Source organism: Miniopterus natalensis, chromosome 21 (genome assembly GCF_054644295.1).
Source record: "Miniopterus natalensis isolate mMinNat1 chromosome 21, mMinNat1.hap1, whole genome shotgun sequence".
NCBI lineage: Eukaryota > Metazoa > Chordata > Mammalia > Chiroptera > Miniopteridae > Miniopterus > Miniopterus natalensis.
In genome coordinates, this window is record NC_142101.1 from 19,578,685 (window position 1) to 19,590,768 (window position 12,084).

Consider the following 12,084-nt stretch of genomic DNA (forward strand, 5'->3'; position numbering starts at 1 on the left):
AAGGGGCAGAGCCCAGGCTGGGCCAGGACAGCGGTGCTGACCCCTCTCAGGCCAGGGAGAGGCCTGGCAAGAGGGGTTTGGGGAGCTCTGGGTCCCCCGTTTGGTGGGGAACAGAGCTGGTGGATGGGTGTCCCTACGAGATGCGCCCAGAGTGTCCAGTAGTGAAGCCCCTGCTCTCCAGACACTGTCGTTCTGGGGAACCACAGAGGTGACTGTGTGGCTCTGGAAGGCTGCCAGGGAGAAAGGACAGGGTCTGGACGTCATGGGGGCTGGAGCCCAGGGTTCCGAGTGGAGGGGCAGGGATGGAAAATCAAGGCCCGACCCCGCCAGGGAGCAGCTGGCATCAGAGAAGGAATCCAGGGCCAGGGCTGAGTCGGCTGCAGTTTATGGCATTGCTTGTTACGTTTATAATTTGTACAAGAACTTTCTTACGAAGGCTTCACGTGCACAATAAATGAATACCTGGGTGAATTATCCTGCGTTTTGACAAGGAAAGGAGAGAGCAGACTGGCCAATATAAGAACAAAAGGTGGTCAGAACCACCCAAAAGGTGGGGAATGTGACCTGCCCAGTGGACCCCTTCTGCACAGGGAATCTCGGGGAATCACAGGGAATTGCAAGGAATTATGGGGAATCTTGGAGCATCTCGGGGAATCTCAGAGAATCTCGGGGAATCACAGGGAATTGCAAGGAATCATGGGGAATCTCAGAGAATCAAAGAGAACTTGGACTCTGAGCGTCCCGGGTGCGATTCCTCCCCAATCTCCTGCCGGGAGAGAGTGTTGCCGGAGTCCCTGTCCCCGGAGACCCACCCCAGGACTTGGGGGGCCACAGGGCAGGGGAGGAAGTGTCTGGCCAGGGAGCTAAGCCTGGTGAGGCTGTGGGGTGGAGTCAGGGCCTGGTCCCTCCTGACCCACACCTGTCAGCCCAGCTGCCCTGCATTGTCTGGGAAGTGAGGAGCCCAAATTAGCCAGCGTTCAGGCCCAGGAGCATCTGTCTCCCGGGCTCCCCTCCTGCCACAAGCCTGCCCCCACGGTTGGGGCCATGGCCTCAGTGACAGCCACATCCCCCCTCTGCCTCCTCCCCCACCCCCATCCAGAGCCCCCCTCCCCCTTTGCTCCAGGGCTGGGTTTCCAGGGACTGAGTTCTGAGCCCAGGCCAGGCTGGGGGCTCAGGAGCAAGAGCAGAGGGATCAAAGACCCAAATGTCGCCACCCCTCGATTCTCTGCCACGACAGGCCTTACCACTAAGGCCTGTGGCATCAGAGACACACGCGGGGCAGGGGAGGCACTGAAGCACCCCCCTTGCCAGGAGCACCAGCTCTAGGAGCTTTCCCCACTTAACCCTCCGGAGCCTCTGTTTCTCACTGGGAACCCAGGTGGCCGTGCTGTGCTGAGGTGGCCTGTGTCTGCACCTGGCGAACCCCTGACAAGTGTCAGCTCTCAGATCCTCCCAAGGAGGCAGGTACTGTTATCACCCCCATCCTGCAGAAGAGGAAATGTCTCAGAACGGTTAAGAGCTCCCCCAAGGTCCACGGCAGAGGGGAGGCAGAGCAGGGCCAGCGCCGGGGGTCTGTGCTCCTAACCAGCCAGGTGACGACCGGCCCAGAGCACGGGCTCAATTAGCCGGCTCCATTATGACTTCACTGTTCTCTGCAGCCAGGGAGGCGGCCCCCTGGGAATGTGGGATGAACTGGCAGTGCTTCCTCTAACTCATTCCAACGTTAAAAACTGTAAGTAATGCTCGGAACGACCGAGTCTCTGCCTAGCTCTGTGTAAATGTTTCAGCTGCATATAAACAGATGGTATTAGCACTGTTTTCAGGGCTGAGATACCTGCAGGAGGAGGCCTGGGCAGGGCCAGGGCTGAGTGAGTGGCAGCTCTCGGGGCCACTGGAGTGGGAGAGGCAGGAGGGAGGGCCTGGCCCCGGCAGACTCCAGGCTGGCTCCCGGACAGGAGGCCCTGGGCCTCAGCTGGTGCATTTCTCACACCCTCGCCTTCAAAGCCACCCCCCACCCTCCGACTTCCTCCCACACACACACCGCTGCCCAAACCTGTTGCCTCCCTTCTGCCTGGAGCACCCTGTCCACCCCGAGTCCTCCAGCCTGTTCAGTGCTGTGATGAAGGAAGGGACCCAAGGCCACCCCCACCTCACCCCAGGCCCCACTGTGCTGCCAGCTGAGCCCTCACACCTGAGGGCCTGGGGCCAGGTCTCAGCAGATCTGCTTCTCCAGAAATCCCATAATAAGCAAGTGGGGTTTGGGGCTGAATCCTGTAGGGATGGCGGGGGGGGGGGGGGGGTGCGGGGCACTGAGGTGGAGAGGGAGCTAGCAAACCAGGGTGGACCCCACCCTAGAGACAAGCATCATGTGAGCAGTCAGCAAGGCTGGGACTGGGAACCCAGCTCACTCTCTCCCAATCCTGTCTCCCCATGCCCATCCCCCCCCCCCGCCCCACCCAACGTCACCACCCCAGGTCTCTCCTGCCAGCTCCCGGCTTGCCCGAACCTCCACCCCTGCACCCGCCTAGCTGCTGCTCCCAGCTCATTGTGGGTTCTGCTTCTGCACCTTGAAGCTTGAAGGTTCCCACAGCAGGAATGCTTCTCCCTCATTCCCCCCAGCCCCCTGGAAGCTGCCCTTTCTTCCAGGCCTGCAGGAAGCCACCCCTTCCTGGGGGCCTTCCCAGACTCCACCTGTCTCTCCTGCCACAGGACTTTCTGTCTGTGCCACTCACTGGTAGTAGCATTCTGTCCCCTCTCTTCAGGTGAAAACCTATCTGGGGGAAGGTGACGGGGCTTCTGCTCTCAGTCTGCCCTTCAGGACTCAGCACGGTGTGGGCAGGACAGGCCTCGGCTAGCCCAGTGGGTTTCCGCCTGTTGGGTGCGTCAGAGCCCCCGCAGGGCTGGGTAAAACACACACTCTGGGCCCCACCCCAGGGTGTCTGGTTCAGCAGGTCTAGGATGGAGCCCAGAAATGTGCATTTCTAATAAGTTCTCAGGATGGGTGCTGCTGCTGGTCTGGGGACCCCACTCTGAGAACCAGGCAAGGTAAACCAATTAGTCTGGTTTTTAATTCCGTCCCTGAGGGCCAGGCACAGGAATCGATCAGGAACTCCTTGACTTCCAGGTCACTGCCTGCGGGACCGGCCACTGTAGTGAGCTGTGGGAATTGTGGTCTCCTGGTCTAATAAAATGTCCCTAAAATGACAAGTTAGGAAATTTTCATAAGGAACTACATAAAATAGTTAGTGCAGCTGTGGCTTTCATTTCGGTCCCGCCCTGGCCTGTACCCAGGACCTGGAGGTGAAGTTCTGCTTCTGGCCACCAGAGAGAGCATGTGCCTACCTGCGCCCGCGGGTGTGACGGGAAGAGCGTGAGTGGGACTGACTTGTGACCTATCCACTCTGAATCTGAGATTGTCTCTGTGTGAGGATTGGGGGTGGCTGCCCGTCTGAGGATATCCCTTCTCTCCATCCCACCCTGGCCCGCCTCCTCCCAGATGACAAACAGTCACAAGTGTTTCCGGTCCCAGGCCCGATCCCATCACTGGCCGAGCCTCCCCCGCTCCACGGTCCTCCTCCGCACAGTGTAATCTGGGTCAGCTCCAGCGCCAAAGCTTAGAGAGCAACAAACACAGCTTATCTGATACAAGTGTTTGGAAACACAGTTACTGTAACCCCAGTGTAGCCACTCTGGAAATGTTTATCTTTCTTAAACTGCTGGCTAGACGGTCCCTTGAGGAGCTAAGGGGTTACGTGGTTCCTTGCTTTGGGGAGGGGAGGTAGAACTTCCTTTGAAAACTTGTAAAATCCAACACATTCACACACATCATTTGAAAAGTCATAAGCTCTCACACGTGCCCATGCCAGGGCTCAGAGGCCCTCGAAAACGCATTCAGTTGATAAAGTTCAGAAATCTTCCAGAAAGTACCCCCCCCCCCAAATATATAGGAAGTAGGTCAGGAAGGATAAGATGATTAAATGAGCACCAGGAGGTGCATATTTTGCTAGTTGGAGTTTCAAAGAACTTAGAAAGAAATAGTTATCACAGAAATTAAAACCGCACCTTCCAAAACCCAGGGGGCAAGACTCACCAAGCGCCCAGCCCTGTGTCAGCAAAGACCTGAGGCACGGGGACCAGGAGAAGAGATTTGAAACATCCACAGAGAAGAAGAGGGTCCCATACCAACCCATAGCTCTACTGGAGCATAGGATACAACAGATAATAACAATGTATCAATATTTGTTCCTTCATTCTAACGAATTAATTGTAACAAATGCAGGATTATTTTAATGATTGGAGAAACAGTGTGGGGATGTGAGAACAGCATTTAGGAAAACTGTACTTTCTGTGAAATCAGTCTTTCTGTAAACCTAAAACTGCTCTAAAAAATAGTCTATTTTTAAATGGAAAAAAATGCCTTCAGAATTCTAAGGGAAAATCATTTCTAGTCTGACCACCTGCATTGTGTGTTCCTGCCTCCCATGACCTCTCTCTCCCACCCCACCCAGGGACCCTGGGAACAGGGTGAGATGGGGGTGTCACCCGGAAGATGACATTAGGGCGCTTGCTCCCTCACCAGCTCAGCTGGGCACGGGGTTGGGTGGTGCAGACAGGCCACCAGGGGGCGCCCACACCCCGGCCCACTGGGCCCAGGGAGCCCTGAGGTCCAAGAAGAGGCGGAGGAACAATGGGGTGATTGATGCAAATAGGCCATGAAAGACAAATTGTTCGGATGCAGCACTGAGGGCTCCTGCCAAACGCCCAGGGTGCGTGGAATTTCAAGGAGAAGCTGAGGAGAGTGGGGCTGCGGGCCGGGACTCCAGGCCACCCTCCTTGGAACCCTGCAGGCTTGGCCTGGGCCCCCAGAGGCCTGCCCCGGGGGTAGGGGTGGGGGCGGCAATGGAAGTGGATGGAACAGGTGGGCAATGGGGGGACAGCTCTAGAATGGGGACCAGACTCCCACCCCTCAGATGGTCTCCCGGTCCTGAGTCCACTCAGCCTAGAAAAAACTTCTCCCACCACCTGCTAACCCCACGCCCAGAGCTGGTGTGAACCAGGCTCCCTCCTGCTCCCTGGGTGGCCTCCAGTGTGGCTGCCGCTTCTTTGAACCTCTGTTTTCTCATCTATAAAATGGAAGCACCACCCCCTCCATTTCTGCCTCCCAGGGCTTGTGAGGATCAAATGAGAACAGCCTGGAGAGCCCAGCATCTCTGTTCCCTTCTGCTCAGAGACCACCCTGGGCAGCCCATCCCACCTCCTCCAGGCCCCAGAAACCCCTACCTTGCTCCCAAGCCCCCCCCCCCTCCCTGAGACCTCCAGGTGACCCTGCTCCATCCAGGGCCCGCAGTGTGAGCTCCTGCCTCCTCCCACCCCAGGATCTGAACTTCCGACCACCCCCAGGCCAGGGAGGGTGGGGCAGGATCTGAAGCTGAGGCACAAGGGCTCCTTGTCCCACTGGGCAGGCTGGCACCGCCTGTCCTGTCCCCAGGAGGAGTCTCTCTGGCACTATTGTCTTTCTGTTATGGTTTGGGGGAGGGGCCCATCGGGGTCCATCAGGACCAGGCCAGTGGCCACAGCCTGGGCCACCTCCACCCCACCCAGACACCTGCCAGGCTTGTGAACTGTGCCACCTTTGCCCTGTCCCCTCTGAGAAACCGCAGTTCCCATCCTCACAGCCTCCATCCTACGCTGGCTCCTTTGCTGTCTTTATTTAGTGAATTATTTACAGTTCATACACTGCCCCGAGCAGAATGCCCGCCCACCTAGGCTTTCAGTAAAATCTACTATGGCCCAGCCGCCACCCTCGGTCACCCAGGGCAAGGAGCTAAAGCTCCCAAAGCTGACTCTGGGCCTCCTGCCCGCCACGGCCCAGGGAGGGGTCGGCAGGCCTGGAAAGGGTTAAGTCCCCAGGATGGGCCTGGGACCCAGCTGCTTCCCGTGGGCGTGTGGATTTACAGCCTCTCCCACTGGGGGGGCTACAATCCGGTGCTGGGGCAAGAAGTGCTCCGAGGGAGAGAAAGGCAGGGTCCTCCATCCACTGACAGATGCCCGTCAGGCAGCCAGGGCCTCCCACGCAGGCGCCACTGGGGGAGCCAGGATAGAGGGTCTGGGGGTCTGGGAGCAGTGAGGGCCCCACCCCAGACACCGGGATGGTCAAGGGCGGAGCTGGCCCTGTCTGTCCTGGGCCTCTGCCCATCTGGGGAGAGTTAACCTCAGAGAAGTTGGTCTGGGAGTTCAGACTTTAATTTCCAGGTGAGAGTGGCATGCTGGGATGTTCTGTGCCTCAGTTTCTCCCCTCTGAGCACACCCTGCAGGGTAGGTTTAACAATGGGCCTCCACAATGTCCACCTCGGTTGCAGGTTCGATGCCTGGACCTGGTCAGGTGCACGCTGGAGACAACCAACCAACGTCTCTCACATCTCTCTCTTTCTCCCCTCCTATTGTCTCTAAAAAAATGGACAAAATATCCTCCAGTGAGGATTAACCAAAAAAAAAAAAAAAAAAAATGCCAGAGGGAGAGAGTGAGGAGACAGATGGAACTCAGTCTTCTGTGGCCTCATCGCAGAAGCTCCGGCCCATCCTAGTCAAAGGCTGGGAAGCAAGTCCCAGGCCCATCCAGAGACTCTGCCGGGAGGGGCCCTTCTGTCCCGCAGGAGAAATGGACACTCTGGGCGGAACCAGGGAAGGGACCCCCAGACGGTGAGAAACACCCGATGGCCGTGTGTAACCTGCAAGTGGGGTGAGCACAGCTGAAGCTGCTCACCGGCCCTGATCACCCCCCCAATCAAGTGTAATTAAGGGCTGAGTGGGTGCCGCTGGCTCTTCAGATCTGGCTGAGCCCGGCTGTTAATCTTCGAGGTGTTGGCTTACAGGGGGGACCCACCTCCCTTGCGTTAGGAAGCCAGAGCCAAGGGCCCTCGCTCAGGTAAGGTGTGTGACATGTGACCAGTCCTCCCTTCTTCGTGGTGGGGGGACGGGGTGAGCAAGTGCGTGAAGGGCTGAGAGCCCCTGGAAGGCCCTGGGGCTATGGGTGCGCAGCACCCTAACCCTCGGAGGGGGCTGGCGGGCTCCGTTCATCCTGTCCACCCAGGAGGCACCTGGGGGGAGTGAGAACAGCCAGTCCCAGTCGGGGGCACTGCCTCCCCTTCTCTGAGCATCGCCTCAGGCTCCTTTAGGACGCAGACGCTTATCTTGAAGGGATGTGTCTCCGAGTTTCCTCGGCGGTTCCGGCCCTATTAGGGAAAAACCTCGGCGGTTCCGGCCCTATTAGGGAAAAACCCCGGCGAGCTGCTAATTTCGGTCTAATTGCAGGCGGCTTTCTCAAGAGGGTTGGGGTTATCTCACTGTAACAACAAACTACCCCCCACTATCTGTGCATCTTATCTCTTTATAGACATTTCCTCAATTAATTCTCACAGTGGTTCTAGGAAGGAAGCTGTTATCATCTCTGTTTTAATGGGGTGACAGGTAACTTGCCCAGGTAACACAGCCAGTAAGAGGCCCAGCGGAGCTTCACGCTCAGGTCTGCCTCCCTCTCTCCTGCTGCTACTGGGGCCAGGGAAGCCAGGGACTCTGGGCCCCACTCGCCCTGACCAGCACGAGCCGTCCCTTCTCCCCTCAGTTTCTGCACACACCCACACACACCCCATCCCCCACCCCCGGCGCCTCCTCAGACTCCCAGTTGCTAGACTGGGACTTGCCCTGTCTCCTGGTCCCATGGATGACTCACACAGCAGGCGGGTGGGCAGGGGTGAGTCTGGGCTGCCAGGGCTGAGGCCGTGGCAACAGCCCCTCCCTGGCCGCCCAGCATCCACAGGCCCAGCTGAGCAAAGTTTTCCATCCCGTGTGTGTCTGCTGGCACTGCCGGGCCTGTGTATGCCCTCGAGGGGGGCCTTGACCCCTCTCTGTGGTCCCACCAAGCATTCCTGAGGCCCAGGCTCCTTCTCCAGAATTCAGAGCTGCCGGAACAGTGAGGACGCCCCCAGACCCAGGGAGCAGGCTAAGCCCTTCCCGGCATAGAGACAAGCTCTCCCCTCAGAGGTCACTGGGACACGGATGCTCCAGGCACTGGGTCTTTGTGGGCAAAGAATTGCACTCAGCAGACAGTGTGGTCACTGCCCTTTGCAGGGCGTCTTCATTGTTGGACAGGCATGAAATGGTAATGGCCAAACCCCCACCCCACCCCCACCACCTCCAGGCCTAGCAGGGCAGCGAGAGCAGAAGGACAGGAGGTGGGGGGAGACGTGTGCAAAGAGAGGGCCTGGAGGGGTGGGGGTCCCAGGGGGACCTAAGCAGCAGGAGACCCCCCCCAAGTGTGGGCCTCAGACCCATCAGCGTCCCCCACCAAGGTCAGTCCGGAGGTGATCTTCCCCTGGGTGCCAGGCTGGCCTCCTGTGTCCTGAGGCTTAGCACCCTACGGGGCTCTGCCCTCCTCTGGGCGCGGCACCAGCCAGGACGGATGGCAGGGCCCCCGGAGGGGCTTACATGCCAGGTCTCCGCCGTGATCCATGAGTCAGGCCTGTGGCTAGAAGGCCCTGAGCCGGGGACGTCCTTAGAGTCGGAGAGTGTCCAGGGGCTGAATCTTCATTCTCAGCCCTGCGTGGCCTCTGCCCTCCTGCCCAGCCATCCACCCTTCAGCTCCAATGCCTCCTGCACCTGACCATGACTCCGCTTCGCCGGGTGGGACGTGGTCATGCCCAAAGGGCCATGGCGCTGGAAAGAAAAAGAGAGTATCCACAACAGCTTCCCCACCACGAAAAACAGAAAATAGTGTTTGTACATGACTGAGCAATGGGGGAGCCTGCTTGCCCACCCCACCTGAGGGACCAGTGAGGGTCAATTCTCACTGAATGGGGATTCAGTGTTTACAGGAGGGTCAGAGCAAGGTGGGGCCCCACACGGCCCCTGGCTCACTGGGACTCTCCTTGTTGCAGTGAGGAAGCCTCAGGGCAGGGAGTCGAGGAGTGGAAGGTGGGGGGTGGTGGTGAGGGGGACTTGGATCCTCACCAGGGAAATTAAAACCAGAGTGGTGCAAACCCATCCCCAGCCTGGCTCCTAGTTCCCAGGGGAGGGAGTGGCATCTGGGGCAGAGGGCACAGGGCTGGGGGCCAGGCCTTCCAGGTTCTATTCCTGGTCCCTCCCCTGGGCCTTCCTGACCACAAATCTGCCCCACCCCCTGCCCTACCACTCGAAGAAGCTGAAGACATCACAACTAACAAATCATGTGCCCCTCCTGCCCCATCTTCTCTGGCCCCACTGGGCATGGGCTGGTGCTCAGGGGCAGGTGGACAGGTCCATCCCCGGGGCACCGGTGACCTGGCCTGCCCTACCTGCAACTCCCCTGGTCTCCCAGCAGCTCAGCCTTAAGACCCAGAGCCCACTGTCAACAAAGGGTGGTGGAGCCCCGGCCAGCCCAGCCCAGCCCTCCTGCTGAGGCCCCCACCTGGCAAGTGGGGTTCCTTGATCTGGTCACAATCCCTGAGGACCCCACTAACAGAGGGAGTCCGTGTTTCTGCCTCAATTCCATGCTCAAACTCTCCTATGGGGAGCATTCATCCTAGCAGGAGGGGGACAGGCTTCTGTTCACCGGAGGCTGGGTTCTCCCAGCTCCCAGAAAGCGGAGGCCCCAGGTGGTCTGCCCTGCAGAGGAGCAGAGGCCCAGCGGCTTGGGGGGCTGTGCAGGCCAGCCTCTCTCCGCCTGAGTCATGGTAGAAGCAACCTGTGGCAAGGCCCATCCCGCCCATCTTTCTCTCGGACGCCTGCAGGGCCCCCCTACCAGGTGCCCCAGGGGGAAGTCCAGTTCTTGGCAGGGTTGGGGGTGGGGGCAGGCCTCCCAGGCCCAGACTCCCCGGCTCCTACACTCTGCAGGGGCCCTGGGACGGTCCAGCTTTTAAGTGGAATGCTGGCAGGAGCCCCCCACTTTCTCCGTAGGGAAGACAGACAGAGCGCCCAGTCCCCAGAGGGCTTACCCGATGTGACCCCGGGCACCGAGTCGGTGGAAAACTGGAAAGCAGGGCAGGTCAGAGGGCGCGCCCCGGAGGTTTAGGACACGAGGGTTCCGGTCCCCAGGCTCTGGCGGGCCCGCACCGTCTGGATGGCCTGCTGGTTCTTAAACTTGACCAGGCCCAGGGTGATCTGGGCGTTCCAGCCGGGGTCTTCGAGGGGGCAGCGGAAATCGATCTCGCCGCCACCCTCGGTCACCAGCGTGAAGTATATGTGGCGCCCGGTGCTTTCCACGCACTCCACGGCCTTGATGCGCGCGAAGCTGAGCTCCTTGGGCCGGCCGCCCGCGCCCTTGGGCTCGAAGAGCTGCAGCCCGCGCTCGGTGAGCACGCAGCGCTTACGCTTCCAGAGCTGCAGGAGGCCGCCGCTGCGCTTCTCCAGGACGCCCTCCTTCAGCACCGCCGCCGCCGCCGTCATGGGGCCGCGGGCCCGGGAACCCCGCAGAGGACGCCCCTGCCCGGCGCGCGCGCGCCCCGCTCGCCCCGCGCCCGCTTCAGGCCGCAGCGGCCCGCCCCGCGCGCCCAGCTCCGCGGCCCGCACCGGGCGCCCGCTCGCTGGCTCGCCTGGGCCCCGTCTGCGCCAGGGCGGCAGCCCCGGGGACTTGTCCTTACACGTCCCGCCGCCGCCTCCTGCGCGGCGCATTCCTGCCTCGCCGGCCCGCCCCTCGGCGCCGCGCGCCCGCCCGGGCACGGCCTCGGGGGCGGGGCCGGCGGGGGGCGGGCGGCTGCCGAGAAGGGGCGGCGGACACGACCGCCCCAGCCGCAGGCCTCCCGTCGTCCGCTTCTTGGAACCCCTGCTCGTCCGGGCCTTGGCCCCGGGGACGCGGTGGAGGCGGGAGGGGACCGCTGCCCGCGGTGGGGAAAGGCTCGCGCCGCCGTCCCGCGGTGCCACGCGCACGGTGGGCGCCAGGCGGCTGCTGGATGCTTCTGGGACCGCGCGAGGCCCGGCCTCCCAGCCTTTGCCCTCTTTCCTAACTCTGCCAGCTCCCCCTTGGCGTTGTGCAATCAGAAGCATAAGCAGGATCCTGGGGTCAGGGGCAGGAATGGGACTCCAGGCGCGTTGGGTTCCTCCCCCCCGGTGCAGGGCCCTGGAGAGGCTGCCCGCAGCTGTCTCTGTTGGGAAGACCCAGCCCTCCTCCCACCCCCATCCCTAGGGGGGAGCCTGGCAGAGGGGAGCCAAAGTGAACCGAGGAGAGGAACCTGGAGGTCACTCGGCCTCCCCTTGACCTGGAGATGTCCCAGCCTGCATTCCTCGGCATCGGCACACACCGGGAGTGCCCCGGGGCTCTGCTTCCCCTCCTAAGAGAAGGGCCTTCTCCCTGGACTGAGCTTCCAGGGGCCTGGGGGGAGGGGTTCCCTCCCTGTCCTGCCTTAGGGTTGTGTGAAGCCAGGAGCTTTGCAGAGCTGGGCTCAGACCTCAGCCCTGCCCCTCACTGTGTGTCCCTCCCGCCTGCCCAGGGCAGGGTCACTACCCTCCAATTTCCGCAAAAGTCAAAGGGGGGGATAGATTTATTCTATCCCGTAGATTCTGATGGGTAAGGCAGATAACATTTTCGGAAGGCCTAGGACAGGGCCTGGCAGCTCCCAGAGTCTCCACAAATGGGATTCCCCCCCACACACACCCCAACTTCCACTGCCTTAGAGGATGGGGACCCTGAGATAAGGCCCAGCCCTGGAAGGTGGCCACTCTGCCCCATCTGATGAGCTCCTCCAGGCCCTCCCATGTCCTAAGGGCCTAGTCATTGACGTGTTAATAACAGACGATTATGGAAATAATGATATGTAGTAATGACAGTAATCAGGCCTCTTTATACCCACACCCCAGGTTTCCACCCCCCTGCCCAGTGAGACAGAGCCTAACGGGCACCAGGAGGGTCCAGTGTGGAAGGGGGTGCAGTACCCCACCCAGGAGGTGGGGGGCTGTCAGTGTCCTATCACAGTTCTTCAGCCCTGGAGCGGCAGAGGCGCCCCCACACGAGAGATCGGGACCTTCCCACCCCCGCCCAGGGAGAGGGTGGGCGACACCGTGAGAGAAAGGAGGGAGCCAAGGCCGGTGTCCCCTCAGGCCCAGAGGGCTGCAGTG

General features: G+C 60.7%; 1 protein-coding gene across 1 annotated transcript; it reads right to left on the reverse strand.

Moving 5' to 3' along the window:
- Positions 1–8,186: 8,186 nt before the first annotated feature.
- PHLDA3 (pleckstrin homology like domain family A member 3) lies at positions 8,187–10,426 on the reverse strand. The gene is made up of 2 exons (XM_016211586.2): positions 9,969–10,426; positions 8,187–8,712 (listed from the first exon to the last, which is right to left on the reverse strand). The coding sequence occupies exon 1, from the start codon at positions 10,417–10,419 to the stop codon at positions 10,042–10,044; it is 378 nt and encodes a 125-aa protein (XP_016067072.1). The 5' UTR covers positions 10,420–10,426; the 3' UTR covers positions 8,187–8,712; positions 9,969–10,041.
- Positions 10,427–12,084: the final 1,658 nt, after the last annotated feature.